At 45.7% G+C, this 17807-nt stretch overlaps 1 protein-coding gene across 1 annotated transcript in view; it reads left to right on the top strand.

The window, feature by feature from the left end:
• Positions 1–12675, top strand: part of LOC107120130 (leukocyte elastase inhibitor-like) — a 16616-nt gene extending 3941 nt beyond the window's left edge. The window contains exons 2-8 of the mRNA XM_015422776.1: positions 2183–2362; positions 5049–5159; positions 6423–6545; positions 7406–7523; positions 10105–10247; positions 10463–10630; positions 11651–12675. Coding sequence (XP_015278262.1) covers positions 2195–2362; positions 5049–5159; positions 6423–6545; positions 7406–7523; positions 10105–10247; positions 10463–10630; positions 11651–12055 — 1236 coding nt within the window. The 5' untranslated portion in view covers positions 2183–2194 and the 3' untranslated portion in view covers positions 12056–12675. The remainder of the gene's footprint in view (positions 1–2182; positions 2363–5048; positions 5160–6422; positions 6546–7405; positions 7524–10104; positions 10248–10462; positions 10631–11650) is intronic.
• Positions 12676–17807: the final 5132 nt, after the last annotated feature.

Below are 17807 nucleotides of genomic sequence, written 5' to 3' on the forward strand. Positions count from 1 at the left end.
CCCGCCGAAGGTGCGGAGTTAAAAAGTAGTACCTATGAGGGACTAGTTTCCTGAAACCGCGGGCCAAGGGCGGGGGGTCTGATCGCATTCCCGGTGGGCTTACGTGGCATCCGGTGCCCGCCGCTGTTCGTCTCCACAGGTTGCGCAACAGCGCCCAACAGCGCATGCGCATAAAGAGCGATTGCCAGTGTGATCGCGCGGCATGGCTTCTGCAGGATACCCATCTGATCAGCATTTTCCCCGAACCACGGGACCTCCACTGGGACGTGTGCTCGGGCAGCCACGGGTTAGTTTCCTCCGGGGCATTTAGCCACGCCCCCCCGCGATATCTGGCCCGTGTGACCGGGGCCTATGTTATGTTTTAATTATAAATCTGCACAAATGGCAGATCTAGATGTTGGTACCTGCCCGGAGCCTACAATGTAGGGAGGGCAGGATACAAGTTCACTGAAATAAATAAATAAATAAATTTTAAAAAATAGTTTATTGGAGGAAAGTGCTGTCAAGTCACAGCCAATGTGTGGCAATCCTGAAAGGTTTTCAAGGCAAGAGATGTTCAGAGGTGGTTCGCCCTTGCCTGCCTCTGCCTTGCAACCCTGGATTTCTTTGGAGGTCTCCCATCCAAGGACTAACCAGGGCTGAACCTGCTTAACTTCCAAGGTCTGATGAGACTGGACTAGCCCAGGTCAGCCATGTTGGGGCATAGTTTATATCTTCAAATAACAAAACAATGCAGCACACAATCAAAACAATGCAGCACACAATGCAAAATGGCAAGTAACAGCAAAACAACTTGTGCCGAAATACCCGCAAGAGTAAATATACAAAAAGAGACTTCAGCAAAGTGAAACACACATGTAATCCGCAATAAATCTGTACATAAAATCCATCATAGGAAATATAGAAGTCTACAGAATGCATCAAGTCCAAAGTAGATATCCAACACTTTTCCTAGGTAGTATGCAGCGTTTCAGACTTCTGGTCCTTCCTTAGCTTGAAAGTGCACCTCTCAAGGTTGCTACTATGTAGAGGTAAAGGTAAAGGTTCCCTTGCTCGAAAGCCCGTCGAATCCGACTCTAGGGTTGCGGTGCTCATCTCCATTTCAAAGCCGTTTCCGTGGTCATGTGGCCGGCATGACTAAACACCGAGGTGCACGGAACGCTGTTACCTTCCCACCGAAGTGGTACCTATTTATCTACTTGCAATTTCTCGCTTTCGAGCTGCTAGGCTGGCAGGAGCTGGAACTAGAGATGGGAGCTCACTCCGTCATGCGGCACACTCGGGTCTCGAACTGCTGAACTACCGACCTTCCACAGCATGCAGTTCAGCGTCTCAACCACTTCAGCCACCGCAGCTCCTCCAATGCATTTTTGGTCCTGTTCTACATAGTAGCAACCTTGAGAGGTGCACTTTCAAGCTTAGGAGACCTGGCCCATAAAGAAACTGAACAGTATTGTCTTGTAAAGAAATTGGAATGAGACTTTCTATTGTGGCTCTTTGTTCCTGTTTTGCTGTTACTTGCCATCGTTTATATCTTGACAGTTTATTAGGAAGCAGAAAATCGAGGAAGACAACATGTGCACTAGGTATCAAAAATTTGGGAAAGAGAGATATTATATTGCCTGGGAAAATATTATCTGCTTGGCTATTCATGCCTTTTCATATAATGAAGGAACAATCATTTGTGCAATCCTGTCCTTAGCTGGTTCGGATGCCATCAGCTCTGGGCTTGCACAATAGACATTCTTGCACATGGGTCTAAGAACAATGTTTACCTCCAAAGACCTCTCTACTCATGTGCAAGAGCACCCTGTTTTCATTGGGCAAGTTAAAAACAGATGACACATGTGCTAGTTAAATGCCAGCCTCTCCAAAACAGTAGATATCTCTTTGGGGCTGAAAACATCCCAGTCGAGAGTCAGTGGGACATGACGAAGGGCTTTTGGGCAGGAAGAAAATTTAAACCACATTGGTAATCTCTAATGGCAAGACACGAATACAAGAAAGAGAACAGACAATTTCTGTTGTTCAAGTGATGGATTATCCCAGAGAGTTTGGGGCTATCTGCCTGTATCTGAAATTTCCTGAGCGTCTTTGACCGGAGAAAGGCCGGAACACCAGTCACCAATGCACTTATAACAAATGAACAGTCAGGTCTGACATTTCTTTGTCTCTCTACTAGCTCTGAAAGATAATGGAGACTCTGAGCATGGCAAACACCGAGTTCGCCCTTGACCTTTTTCAGTACATGTGCCAGATTCATCATGACGACAACATCTTATTTTCACCTTGGAGCATCTCTTCTATTATGGCGGCTGTGTATCTTGGGGCCAAAGGCTGCACTGCAGAGCAGATAGCAGAGGTAAATTGGAACTTCGATGCTTTGCGAAATTGCTCACACTGTGGTGCGTAACAATCGCTGATAGCCAGTTTGGTGTAGTGGTTAAGTGCGCGGACTCTAATCTGGGAGAACCGGGTTTGATCCCCCACTCCTCCACTTGCACCTGGCTGGAAGACCTTGGGCAAGCCGTAGTTCTGATAAGAGCTGTTCTTGAAAAAGAGCAGTTTCTGTCAAGAGTTCTCTCAGCCCCACCTACCTCACAGGGTGTCTGTTGGGGGAGGGGAAGGGGAAGGAGTTTGCAAGCCGCTCTGAGACTCCTTTGGGTAGTGAAGGACGGGGTATAAATCCAATCTCTTCTTCTTCTTCTTCTGATACCCTTTGCTACCTGTAAGAGAGTCTGTATACAAAATTGATTCAGGTGGGTAGCCGTGTTGGTCTGAAGCAGTAGAAGTCTGAGTCCGGTGGCACCTTAAAGACCTAGTTCCTAGTGTTTTTCAGTTCCCGAGAGTGAAGCACATGTCATAACTCCCACCCCATTAGAGGCAAGTGGTGCGTGACTCTTAAAGAGGTGTACCTGTTTGCTCAATCAACCCTGGGCAGGCATTTTCTTTGCGGTTATGGAGTAGTCCAGTTAAGATGGCTTCTTTCTCTTCTGCCCTCCCTTTTGCAGAGTCAATCAGGCCTAGAGGATGGGACAGTGGGAAGTTATATGCTATAGGGCAGGGATTTTTTCTGGGGGGACATGCCAGAATGGAGTTCCGGAACCTCTTCAACAAAACTCTTTTTAAAATCTTTAAAAGTTAATGAGTGTTCGGTATACAGATTGAAAACTTCATTTCCCTCTTTAGAGTTCTGGCACTTCTTTTTCCAAATCCCCCCCCCCCCCACTATAGGGGATTTCCTGCTCCGATAGGTATAGAGATTTGGATGCTGTCTTGAGCATTTCAAGATACAACCCAGGTCTGTCGCAGCACACTTATATGCTCTGGATCATCATTTGGAATGCATCTGCCAAGAAAAGGTGGACAGAGAGCTGAATCCAAAAGAAAAAGTGCTAAAAATGTCCTTTTTTATGATAAAGACATGGGTCTGAATCATATTTCTTCCTTCCCAAGTTTTCTCCGTTTTCTCATTATGCAATTTTTAATTTTTTTTCCATTAAGCAGATAGGTTTGTGTGCTGCTAAGCCCGAAGCCTAGAACATAATATCTCTGTCCCGTGTAGAAAAGCATAGAAATCTTTTGCGTTGGCACTCGACAGGCAGGCCAGGGAAGAGGAAGAGACCTGGCTGACGAGGACTTCTAAGCAAGAATCCTCGTTTCATGTGTCCCATTGCAACGTTTTGTGTCCCTCCTCCTTCTCATACTTGAAACAGTGCAATGGTGTTTGAAATGTCCACACCCGCTTTTATTCTGATGCATTTTTCTTCCCACTTTGAAAACAGGCGTGGTATTTGCATGAGATACATTTTAAAGCTATGCATGCGACTGAATTATATACCTCAGTCCAAAGTTACTGTATAATTAGTTCTACACCTCTAATGGGGCTTTGGGACTGTGTCTGTCAAACAGCAGCATATCTCTAACCAACCTTTCCCTTCTTCACTACAATGGCAAACCTTTATTGGAATGGGGGGAATTCAAAAGCCACTGATGTGGTATGGTGGGGGGGAGGTGGCTGTCACTCAAAAAAGCCAAAAGCCCTTCTGGGTACATTCTTGAGCTCTTTTGGTTTCCAGGCCTATATAGAATCCTCTCCTTCTGAAACGCTGTAATCAGTTTACAAAGGTAAGGAGCAGGCCCTACAAAGGTTTATAGAAAGATGGATGTGACCTTATTCTGGCATGGAGCCATAGCAATTAAGGAACCTAATGTCATCAAGCAAATCAGTAGCAGACAAAAGGGGGAAAATAGTATGAGGTTGGGTGAGTATCAATGTTCCCTCTAAGCTGTGGAGTCTTGTGAGCAAAAATTCTACTTTGTGAGCTACTGGCATTAAAGTTGTGAGTGAGTGTTTTGGCTACTGCATACAGTAGTTTGCTTTGGAGTCATCCTTCCTGAGTAAAGACAAAAATGTGTGAGCTGGAGGCTAAAAAACTGTGAGCTAGCTCACACTAACTCAGCTTAGAGGGAACACTGGTGAGGATGATTCTTCATATCTAGGTGTTTAGACACCTACCTCTGTTCTAGCATGGTTGGGCTAGTCTCTTGTTTTCCAGGAAAAGGCGGGAGTTACAGCCATTTTGAACATTCCCTGTGCTGAAGTGGAATTCTGGCACCAATGGCTAAGCCAGAAACTTATTGACAGAACACTGAAATGTACTGGATTCCCCTTTCCTTATGTAGCCATAGTAACAGAACCTTTGGCAGCCTAAATACCGTAGACTTGCCTGAACTCATCAGAGCTTGGCTGCTAAGCAGGGCTGACCATGGTTAGTACCTGGCCAGGTGACCAGGAAAGATCAGGGTTGTTATCCATAGGAGAGCAACAGCAAACTACCTCTGTTCATCTCTGACCTTAAAAATCCCTTGAAGGTGTTGCCATAAACTGGTTGCGACTTGATCGCGCTTAGTTGTTATTATTAACAGAAGCCATTACTGAAGTAGCATGTGGAATCTATTTTAAGGTTACCACCATTTTTATGAGCTGTAGGACCAGTTGACTTGATAAGCCCTAATGCATTTCATTGTATCAATTCCTACCGCAGGTGTTCCATTTTAACAAAGTTGGAAGAACAGGAGCCACTAGGGCAATAACACGACGTGCATATTCCAAAATGGAGGAGCTTCTGCATAACCCCTGCATCTCCACCCAGAAGGTATCTTCAATAAAATTGAATGTCCCTAAGATGAATACAAGCTTGCCTAGTTTTAAAGCAGTTTTGGAGAAGTTGGTATTGGTCTCTTATTCTCAGTTTTTAATATGACTTTCTCACATTACATCTGCATTTTCCAAAGAACAAGACTAGCATGTGCCCTAATCTACACACAGTTTTTCTACTGACGTTTTAACGTAAAAGCTTCATGTAGAAACGGCATGCTGGACGAAGAAGCTCAGAGAAGACAGTTCTTGTGCTGTTGTGTGATGCATTGTCCCTGTTTGGTTTTCAGTTGCAAAAGTGTATATGGTTGGTCTAAGGTTGCTAGTTAACAATCACAGCTTGGTCCTCTGTTGGTAAATTTGAGTAAGAGTTTGTCAAATCATCCTCTACGGAATTGTCGAGATTCAGGCCCTCATGTGTTTGAACTGCTGAAGGTGAATTCCTTCCTACAGGAGTAACTGCCATAGCAACCACTCTAGTTGTTAGAGCCTCTTCCCTCTGGCTGGAGAAATCCATCAAATCAGGTTGCAGAAACTTCTGGTTTTAAGATACAATGCCTTACCCTCAGCTATAATGGAGGCCAGATTTACTAGATCATTGAGGAAAAGTTGTATATGTGGGATGGGACCTGATGAAACATTGGAACATGTAATTTTCAATTGCCTTCTATATCATAATATCAGGGAAGGTTTGATCAAGCCTATAGTTAACTCCTTTCCAGGTCATAATAGAAGGATACTTTTGTCAATTATGCTGGCAGGAGATAATCAAAAGCTGACTAGGATGGTTGCCAAATTTGGTTGGTTGGTTGGCATACCAAACTAGGAAAGAGATAAAGTACAGATAGGCCTAAACCTAACCTTTGATCATAATTTTGATTCTATTATTTCTGTATTTTAAAGTTTTTAGATCCTTATTTACAATTTTAGATGCCATTATATTTTATAATTTTACTGCTCCCTTAACTGTACTTACTTGTCTTCTATTATACTGGTCTATGACCGTAATAAAATTGAATGCTGGAAATGGCAGGCTAAGAGGTTTTTCTCACCAATACCTCTATTTGTGTGGAGCTATAAAGCCTGGTTGGTCGTGGCTTGACCTTGTACTTGTTGACTACAAAAGGATGAGTACATAAACTAAGAAGGGGAAATAAGAGAAAACAGAGGATAAAACAAAATGCAATAAAGAGTGATGGGACAGACACGACCATCGCTTATGATTACATGCGAGTTTCAATAAACACTGCATTTTTTTAAGGCACCGCTCGATATCCATTCGGAATTCCAGGAGCTTAGCCAAGAAATCAGCCAGCCTTCTAAAAACATCCTGCTAAGAAGCATCAATCGACTATATGGTGACAGATCAATGTCTTTCAGAAATGTAAGTGGAGATTTAGTTTCATTCCTGAAAATGCAAGCCAAATCCATTTGCAGAACGAGTTCTATGAGTTTGCTAGGAATACATGGAATGGATTGGATAACAGTGTTGGAATTCTGCTTCCTGTTGCCTTTGACCTCTAGTGCAATGAAGCCATGTTGTCTTAAGGGTTAGCCCAACCAGCCTAAAAAATAGTATGGGTGTTTGTCAGGAATGGGGCTCATATCTCCAAGTATGTAACTTCATCAGCCCAAGTACTGGCATGAAATAGCTCCCACCAATCATGAGCACGAAGCAAGTGTTGGTACTCAAACCCCTTCCGTTCATTCATTCATTGTATGTTTTAGACATGGTCTGGAGGTGAGCAGATAATGGGAGAGGCTCTTAGAGAACAGAACAGTCTGCTGAGCTGCTTAGAGCCAGCCAGACTGGACACAAAAGACCCATCTATCGGTGTTTGGGAGGGGAGTGTTACATGCTAATGTGCAGCCATGGATTGCTTCTTTGAAGTTCAAGAAAGAGTGGGTATTTAACCAGGGCCTTTTTTGTAGAAAAAGCCCACTAAAGTAGCCAGTTCTAATGTGTTTCTGCTGTTAGGTGTGGCCTATTATGCTAATGAGTTCCTGCTGGGCGTGGCCAACTCAGGAGCCAGCTGGAACTCCGTTCCTGTGCGTTCCTGCCCAAAAATAGCCCTGTATTTAACCCATCCTCTAATGCCTATTCCACAATTTAACATTCTTCTCCAAAGCTACAATAGCCTCTTTCAGGAAAATGTTCAGGTCCAGGCATATATATTCCTTATAAGAGCCAATTGTAGCATGAAATGGTACTAGTTTAACAATTTCATTCATTTCTCCTTTAAGGAATTCTTACAATCAGCCAAGAAGTATTATAACATGGAACCGCAAACAGTGGATTTTCAGACAGCTTCAGATGAGGTCAGAAAAGAAATTAATTCCTGGGTGGAACAGCAGACAGAAGGTGAGCTCAAATTGGTTCCTCTGCTATGTTAAATAACCCTCCTTCTCTAGTCTCTTCTTCACGCCTTTTAAAACATGGGTGTTATTAAGTATGGAGAAGAGGCAGCTCTTTTCATAATAACATCCTTCTTTATCGAACTGAACCAGCCTGAACTCACCGGCTCAACAGGAGCCAATTTATACTTGTGGACACCACACCCACCTTTAACAACAACCAATACAAAGTAGGCACTTAGGCTAATTCATTTGCATGAAACATATACAAAGTGGCTACTTACAGTACAGCTATTGGATTATAAAGCAACAAATATGATTGGCCTTTACCGGCAACACGACCAATAGCCTTGAAGGTAGGGTTGCCAAGTGTGAATTGAGCCGCAGCGGGGGACTCCCGGCTGGCGGCTGGAGCATGTGCGCCGCGTCCACATCAACCAGAAGTGACGCGGGCACGCCGGGCACACTGGGGCGGGGCCACGACCATCCGAGGGAAAACCATAGAGTTTTCCCTTGGATGACCGTGGCCCTGCCCCCAGCGTGCCCGGCGTGGTCGCATCACTTCCGGGTGACGTGCACGTCGGGGTGGAGTTCCCCCCGGGGCCCGATCTGCCGGCGACGGAGAATGGCCCTCTGGGGCAGGGGTTTCCCCACCCCCCGGGGGGACTTGGCAAGCCTACTTGAAGGCCTTTGGAGACTGCTGCACAAGATTTTTTTTAATTTGCTGTTCGTGTTTTAAGCACAGAAGAAGGCAACCAAGATGATTAAAGGGTGGAGCAGCTTTCCTGTGAGGAAGGGCTGAAGAATCTTGGACTTTTCAGTTTAGAAAAGTGAGGACTGGGGGGGGACGACACATATGATAGAGGTTCATAATATTATGCATGGGGTAGAGAGACTGGACAGAGAGAACTTTTTCTCCCTCTCCCAAAATACTAGAACATGGGGGCATCCAGTGAAGTTGATGGGTAGTAGATTCAAGACGGGCAAAAGGAAATACGACTTGACACAGTGAGTGATTGACGCCCATTCTGCATCTAGCATCCGCTGTGTTGTTTTACCAAACCCACACTGGAACAGAAAAAGATGCAGCTCAAAACCACATGCAGATACCCCGGGCCAGTGCTGTACTGACCGCAGAGTCGCCCCTGAACGGCCGGCCATAAAACAGTCATAAGTCTATGCAGACAGTTCCATAAAACCGAGAGAACAACGGAAGTGAAACTGGCATGCAGTGTGGAGGCTACCATAAAATCCGACAATCAAAGAAAGTGAAAGTGGCCTGCGATGCAGAGGGGAATTTCTGTTACAGCCTGGGGTTGGTACAACAGCAGAGCAAATGCTAGATGCAGAATGGGCCTGAAGTGTGGAATTCACTGCTAGAGGATGTTGTGATGGCCACAGGCATAGATGGCTTTAAAAGGGGATTAGACAGATTTATGGTTACTAGCCATGGTGCCTAAAGGCAACTCCTCATTCAGAGGCAGTAAACCTCTGAATCCCAGAGCCAGGAGGCAACATCAGGAGAAGGCCTTGGCCTCTATGCCCTATTGTTGGCATTCCAGGATAACTGGTTGGCCACTATGTGAGACAGAAAGGACTAGATGGACCACTGGTCTGATTCAGCAGGGCTCTCCTTATATACTTTTGTTTCTAAACCATTCTTTCTTTTGGTAGGCTTCATGTATGGATCCAAAATATTATATTGATAGCATATTTATGGGGCCTTAAAAAAAAAAAAAAAAAAAGGGGCGCCAACTCTGAAGAGGGGAATTAAGTTTTCAATCTGTATACTGAAAACCAGGGCTATTTTTGGGCAGGAACACACAGGAACGGAGTTCCGGCTGGCTCCCGAGTTGGCCACGCCCAGCAGGAACTCATTAGCATAATAGGCCACACCCAACAGCAGAAACTCATTAGGATTGGCTACATTAGGGGTGTGTGGCCTAACATGCAAAGGAGTTCCTGCTACAAAAAAGCCCTGGGTTTTGACAACAAGGTAAACAAGAATAAGAAGCAAAAGGTGGGTGTGGCTGGATGACCACACTTCTGGTAACATGGGGGTGTGGCCTCATATGCTAATGACCTGTGCTGTCAGGGGTGTGGCCTAATAAGATAATATGTTTCTGCTGTTGGGTGTGGCCAATTATGCTCATGAGTTCCTGCTGGGCTTTTTCTAAAAAAAAAAAGCCCTGCTGAAAACTCATGGATTTTAAAACATTTTTAAAAGAATTTTGTCAAAGAGGTTCCAGAACTCTGTTCTGTCGCGTTCCCCCAGGTAAAAACCCCATGCATATTTACCAGTTTTGAGGAGAAAAATCAAAATAAGGAGAGACTATGCTGATGTTCATGGATAGAGATGGCTTTTTGGCCAGGGAAAAGGAGACCTTTGGATAGCTGAGGGGACTAAGTTCAAAGAAAGAAGGTCTGTTGGGGAAAGACATGTGAGACAGACTGGACAAGACCACAGAGTTCTTACAACTGAGAGCATATTTGTCAGAACTGATCATCCCTAAACCGATTTTTTTAAATAAATGAAATGAAAAGCAGCTGCAGAAACATGACGACAACTTTCCCCTCTCCCTTAAAAGGTAAAATACAGAATCTGTTGAAGGAGGGATCCATAGATTCACTTACCCAACTCATCATGGTGAATGCACTATACTTCAAAGGAAACTGGTCAAAGACATTTAAGAAGGAAGCCACAACGGAACAGCCTTTCAGAATGAACAAGGTACAGAACCACATAATAATGAACTAACCAATGGCAGTCAGAGCCTTCCGAGCCACCGTAGTCATTCCGTAGGCCTGTGATGCTACAGAATGGATTGTTTTGCTAAGAATAATATAAACAAGGTCCCTATTCCTATGTGCATGCACAACATAGTATTTTGTTTTCTTCGAGATTTAATATTCATAATACAAAATGGTACGTTTGTCATCTTACAGAGCAGAAGTAAAAAAGTGAAGATGATGTTCCAGAAGGGGAAATTTAATTGGAACTACATAGCAGATGTCCAGACTCATATTCTTGAGCTCCCGTATGTCAATAAAGACCTCAGCATGTTTATACTACTCCCAGATGACATCAGAGATAACAGCACTGGCTTGGAAGCGGTAAGGGAAAAGAAAATGGTTTATGAATAGTGAACTTTGCTTTTGGTTTACAGCTCAGACATTCAAGGGATTTTACTTTCTTCTAGTAAAGCAGAAGCAACTGGACTGCAGGGAAAGATGTATGCAGATTTGTCTATTGTCTATTTAAATTGAAACTGAACCTAAACAGCATGATAAAAAGTAGAGACATCACCCTGCCAACAAAAGTCCGCATGGTTAAAGTAATGGTATTCCCAGTAGTCATGTATGGCTGCAAGAGTCGGACTATAAGGAAGGCCGAGCACCAAAGAATAGATTCTTTTGAACTATGGTGCTGGAGAAGACTCTTGAGAGTCCCTTGGACTGCAAGAAGATCAAATCAGTCAATCCTAAAAGAAATCAACCCTGACTGTTCCCTGGAAGGCCAGTTAATGAAACTGAAGCTCAAATACTTTGGCCACCAAATGAGAAGGGAGCACTCACTGGAGAAGACCCTGATGCTGGGAAAGATTGAAGGTCAAAGAAGACGGGGACGGCAAAGGATGAGATGGTTAGACAGTGTCATAGATGCAACGAACATGAAATTGAGCCAACTTCAGAGGACGGCGGAAGACAGGAAGGCCTGGCATGATCTGGTCCATGGGGTTGCGAAGAGTCGGACTCGACTGTGTGACTGAACAACAAAAAAGATTTTCAGATGTACATCCTGTTGTGTGAGGTCATATTAAATCAGAAGCAGGGAAGTTATATTTCGTGCCATCAAAAAAACCCCTCAAAACACTGAAAGAAAAACTAATCCAGTGAGATTTAGAATATTTATCAAGTAGTGTACGTTCAGTTATACTTGTGTAACCTTTCTACAATTTTAGAAATGATTGACGTCAGCAGTCAAGAGCTACTGACTTGGACCTCGGGTTACATGTTCTGAGCTAACTGGACTAGCGCCTGATTTAGAGTATTAATCTGACAGAGCTGAATAGCTTTTGTACTGATCATTCGTCTGATTTCTCTCTCTTTCTCTCTTTTCTTAAATAACTGTAGCTAGAACGAGAATTGACTGGTGAGACTTTATCCAAGTGGACAAGCCCAGAAGAAATGGAGGAAACTGAAGTACGGGTCTATCTTCCTAGGATCCAACTTGAAGACCGCTATGAGTTAAAGTCCACTTTGAGCCGCCTGGGGGTGATGGATGCCTTCGATGCAGGCCGAAGCAACTTCAGCGGGATGTCCGACAAAAACGACCTGGTTCTCTCTCAGGTTTTCCACAAGTGCTTTGTTGACATCAATGAAGAAGGTACGGAAGCGGCCGCTTCGAGTGTCGCTGATATAGCCAGCCGAAGCGAAGGGGATGCAGTTTTGTTTGCGGCTGAGCACCCTTTCCTCTTCTTTATAAGGCATAATAAAAGCAAAAGCATCCTCTTCTTTGGAAAGTTCTGCTCCCCCTAAGCGATTGCAACCACCTTAGCCAACAGGAAGGATCTTGCCTCAGTCGGAAGATGCCACAGGCCCCGTTAACCACAATCTGTCACAATAGAGGGCCTGTTCACACTTTGCTGTGTATTTGAGGAACAGAATATACAGATAGATCCATATGGCTGTTACCAATATGCTCACCCAAAGGCCAACTTCGGGCTTTAGAAATGAAGAAAACCCACTGGGTACGGCCTTGAGTTTTTGCAGGGCAGTTTCCCCTGATTCTGCTGCTCTGTCAATTGTGCTGTCTATTGCAAATATAAACTAGGGCACTTGGCAAAGGAACAACTGCTTTTTTGGAGGGGTGTGTGTTAAAAAGCAGTCCAAGGAAATCAGTTAAGTTACCCCAGGGTGCTGCTAACCCAGTGTGCCGTGCCCAATAATATAAACATTGGCTTATTCCATCTACACGGTGTGAACTGTTTGCTACATGTTTTAATAGGCAAATATTGCATGCAAGAGCAAAATATGCACATGCGATTCTCCTTTTCTTTAGACTCCTCGTGAATTTGCAGAAATGTAGAGTCTGGTTCCTTTATGTTTTACCTGTGTGGTTTATGTTATACATAATGCTGTCTTAACTTATTTCACTGCTGGCTTGAAATTTAGGATAGTTTTGATGGTCTGGACAAGTTTTATTTTTAATTGCACTGCTTTGTTACAAATATTTATTTATTTTATTGCTTTAAATATTTAAATTCTCTATGCCTTGGGATTTTATTGTAGTATGCAAATCCATCACGAAAATAAATAAAACAAACCTGTACCTTGCCAGTGGTGTTTCCAGTCCTATTTATCCCCGTTCAGGCCCCTGCAGTGGCTTTACATGTAGGGTTGCCAACTCTGAGTTCAGAAATTCCTGGAGATTTGGGCAGCAGAGCCTGGGGAGGGGGATTTGGGAGGGGGGACCTCAATGGGTTATAATCAGGGGTCATTTCCTGCAGGAGCGCACAGGAGTGGAGTTCCGGCAGTAAGGAGCCCAGGGGGTGGGCACATGCAACAAGCCCCGCCCCCTGCTCCCAGCAGCCCTCAGTCGGGCCACGAGAAGCAAGAAGCAGCCAGGTAAGTTGCAGAGCCCCCCCCCCGGCCCGCCCTCAGGTACGAGCTCTCCCTCCTCTGTGAGGACCGATCTTCAATTCCCCCCCCCCATAGCTAGCAATCCAAAACAGTCCAGTGGAGCCTGAGCGGTGGGGGCTGCCTTCTGACACACTTCCGGTGATGTCGGGGTGTGTGGCATATGCAAATGAGTTATGCTAATGAGCTCCTGCACCTCTTGTTCTACGAAATGACCCCTGGTTATAATTATATAGAACCCACCTCTCGACACAACCATTTTCTCCTGGGGAAATGATCTCTGTTAGCTGGAGATTCCAGGAGATCTCTGGGACACACCTGGAGGTTGGCAACAGTATTAACATACTTTCCAGGCTGGCCTCTTGTTGGCAAAAGCCAATCCCAAAGAAAATCCTGTGGGTGGCACTGAATCTTACTAGAATGTGATGGCATCTTGAGGCTGTTTTCAAGTCAAGGTGCAGCTACTAAACCAACATGGGCAAAAAAGTCAGTGATGCATGAGACAGAGTATTGATTGGGAAATAATACGTGAAAAAGATTTCTATTCCAATCCGGATAAAAAGAAAGATTTTCATAGTCCAATCCCTACATCATGTGTGTTTCATCTTAGCTTTGTCGGGGGATCTAAAAACATTATCATCTCTCTTCTGCCTTCCTCATCCAACCAGAGCCGTGGAAAAGGGGGTCAGGGAACCGCTGTGCTCACTCAGCCTCCCTGCTAAGTCGGCTACTTAACAAAGAGTCAGAGAGTGATTCCAGCAAAAGATCAGCTTTATTCAGCAACTTGTAACTCAACTCCAAACAGATCAACATGAACAGCCAGAACAGCTTTTACATTGAAGCTGTTCTACTTTTAAAACTCTCCCGGCTAATGTAGCCACGCCCTTCTATACAATGCCACCCTATGAGGTTGTAGAGATAAGGTCCAATCACAATAGTTCCCGCTCTTGGAACTGGCTATTGGTGATTGGTCGGCTCTGCCTGGGCTACCAATTACAATTGATGGATTAGGATCCTAGCCCAGGATGAAAGCTTCACATATTGATTCAGTGAGTGAGTTCACATACATACATTGTCAGATTGAATACACCACACTCCCATTAACAGAAAACTTTTAGGATGAGAATTCCAGTTCAACAGTTGCCAAAAGAGCAGGGACAACCTGTGCATTTCCCGGCACTAGTTCTGCAGCCACTGAGACATGACAAAGGTGGCAATGTTCTTTGCAAAGAGTCCATTCAAGTCACAGCTGAGATATGGAGATCCCGTGGGGTTTTCAAGGCAAGAGACGTTCAGAGGTGGCTTGCCATTGCCTGGCTCTGTGTAGCAACCTTGGTAATTCCTCGGAGGTCTCCCATCCAAATACTAACCGAGGCCAACCCTGCTTAGCTTCCGAGATCTGACGAGACTGGGCCACCCTAGGCTATCCAGGAATAGCTCTCCGCTATCTGAGGCATTTGAACAAGCTACTTTATCTGAGGTATTTTACAAGTGGCTTTAAATACCTCTGGCAGCATCTGCAAAGCCACAGAAGAAATAAAAATGCTGTTTGTGCAGATAAGCGCTCTTGCAAAAGCCAGGCAGTAGCCACGGAGGAAGCAGGCCTCTGACGTTTCTCCGGATGGAGCTGGATCTTCTCGTGTGAGCTGAACAGGGCAAGGAACGAGAGATCTGTCTCACAGCTGACGTTTATCGGGGTCTGTGATGCCTTGCTGGCCAGGGACCGGCACAGGCAAGAGCTTGGATCCTAGAACAATGGAAACTTCGGATCCTGGATCCTCCAGCCCCAACCAATAGCCACTTTGGCAGGACATTTAAACCCTCCAGTGGGAATGGGGGGCGCTGGGTGGATATGTATATAGTTGGCCCTGTCGGGCCATTAGAGTTAGTCTTTGTCTGTGTTAAGTACAATAAACGTGTGCTAAAGCATGTCGTCGTCCAAGTCCTCAATTCAAGAGATGCCAAGGCTGGTATGAGGCACACATTGAGCAAGACACTGGACGGTAACAGCCCCTTTCCCCAGCTGTGCGTAAACTCAGGACTTTGCTATCCAACTTCTGCATTCATTCCAATGATAAGCATTCTTTAAAGAATGTTGAAAGCACGGTTTACTGTTACTAGAGCCAGCACACCAACTGCTCCCATAAATGCATTCAACGCTGCCATTTAATATGCTACTGTGACCACATTTTATTTATTTAAAACATTCTCCAGGTGGCGGGGTGGAGTGGGGGCTCAAGAGAGTCAGTGTCGACCTCATCTTCCCCTTCCCGCCTCCCATCTCTATGGTTCAGGGCTGACCCCTGGAGCCGGCAAAAGGGCATAGATGTACAGGTGTCCGGTCCCCCTCACAGCGATTAATCCAATACACGTTTAAGCAAAGTAGTATTTCATTAAAGCCATGATAGAGCAGGAACAAGTTGACTGTCCAGAATGCCTGGGTCAGGGTGGGCAAGGAATAATGTAATACATTCAAACAGGACCAGAACCAATAATCTCCATTCCCGCCGAGCGGGCGGACTGCAGGTTGCGCGCTCAAAGGCCTGAGAAGCAACGGTCCCGAAACCTAAACAACTACAGCTTCACACGGTGCAGTTCATTATACAGTTAGCAAAGCAGCTCTCCCCACACACCTGTTAATCTTGCAGATAAGCGTTGCCGAGCGTTTACAGACAGGAATGCATGAGAGAAGACTGTACACAGGGGAGATAGGGCATGCGCAGATGCCCGGCGAGAGGGGGGGGAACCTACGGCTTCCCAATCCTCTATGGCAGCTAGCTGACAACAGGCGGGGCCAGGGGGGGGGGTTGACTGTGCCATTCCTCCTCCTTGGCCTGTCCTCCTCAGCCCGGAGAGGTCCTGGAGAATCTTCCTTGGACTGCTGTTTGGCCCCTCATAGTGGCCCTGTTTAGACACACGCAGGCCCAGCCACCCACTCTAACCTCCTGCCGTATAGCAGTCTCTTGAGGGAGGGCAGGCAGTCTTTCCTTGGCGGCTTCCACTGCTGTGCGGTCCCCTCCCCATCCCCACATCCACCCCTCTTTCCCCTGATGTCATGGCCAGTGACAACTGCTGTCAATAGCCCCAAGGGCCAGTTTGGTGTAGTGGTTAAGAGCGCGGACTTTAATTGGGGAGAACTGGGCTTGATTCCCCACTCCTCCACACTCAGCTGCCGGGTGACCTTGGGTCAGTCACAAGTTCTCAGAGCTGTTCTCTCAAGGACAGTTCTCTCAGAACTGTCTCAGCCCCATCTACCTCACAGGGTGTCTGTTGTGGGGAGGGGAAGGGAAGGGGATTGTAAGCCACTCTAAGGTCCTTTCCGCACTTGGATCTCATCCCTGGTTTTATCAGAGTTCAACTCGCAACACAATACCTTGCATTTATCCCTAGTTAGAACAGCATCCGTTTATCCCGGGACAAGTGTGGGGTGAAACCGGGGTGACCTCAATGTAATGTGGAAACAAAAAATACCCCGAGATAATTATAGGGGTGAACTCACATGTAGAGCCAGTTTGGTGTAGTGGTTAAGTGTGCGGACTCTAATCTGGGAGAACCGGGTTTGATTCCCCACTCCTCCACTTGCACCTGCTGATGTGACCTTGGGTCAGTCACAAGCTCTGGCACAGCTGTCCTTGAAAAAGAGCCGTTTGTGTCAGAGTTCTCTCAGCCCCACCCACCTCACAGGGTGTCTGTTGTGGGGAGGGGAAGGGAAAGGAGTTTATAAGCCGCTCTGAGACGCCAAGTGAAGGGCGGGGTATAAATCCAATCTCTTCTTCTTCTTCTTCTAGTGTAGAATGTAAAAATACCCCGAGATAATTACAGAGGTGAACTCACATATAGTGTAGAATGTAAATTCGGACAGAGGGTTGAACCAGGATTTAAGGTCTAGTGCGGAAAGGACCAAAGACTCCGAGTGAAGGGCAGGGTAAAATTCCAATCGCCTCTTCTTCTTTCTTCTTAAAGGGGCTGTTCAGCAATCTGGAGGCACCAAGCCTCCTCCAGCTTGGGTGGTGGCAGTGTTCATAGGGCTGTGGCAGCTGTTGGGATGGTTCTCACCCCAAAAGTCTGAGCTGGGGCTATGCTCACCTGTTTTGGTCAGGATGAGCCCGGGGGCAGCACAGAGGCAGGGGGAAGGTACAGTCTCAGACAGCAGCATACAATGTTCAGATGAAACCATAAAATGTCTACAAAAGGACAAAAACCAGCAGTGTAAAATTATTCAGGATGGTGAAAACCAGGGCTGACTGTGAAGAGCTCCAAGAGGACCCCCACGAACTGGGCGAGTGGGGCGACAATGTGGGAAATGAAGTTCAGTGTTGGTAACTGTAAGGTGATGCACATTGTGACAAAAAAAAAATCCCAACTTCAAGTATAGGCTAATGGGGTCTGAACTTGCTGAGACTGTGTAGTGTATCAAGTCCAGACAAGTCCAGAGACAACCATCGAGCTTCGCTCCAAGAGACAATGGACTATGCAGATCCTAGCCTGCTCCAATCAGGGGGCTAGGTTCCCGGCCAAGAGCCTATGGGACTCTCGGCCACTGTAAATAACCTATAGGGAAGTAGAGGTGTGTTTTGGGTGGCGGTTTCTCGGGGGGTATAAGCCGGCCTGCGAGCCGGCCAAAGTCGTCTTGTTCCTGATCGAATAAAGT

The sequence above is a fragment of the Gekko japonicus genome, unplaced genomic scaffold (genome assembly GCF_001447785.1).
Source record: "Gekko japonicus isolate JY-2015 unplaced genomic scaffold, Gekko_japonicus_V1.1 scaffold3454, whole genome shotgun sequence".
Taxonomy (NCBI): domain Eukaryota; kingdom Metazoa; phylum Chordata; class Lepidosauria; order Squamata; family Gekkonidae; genus Gekko; species Gekko japonicus.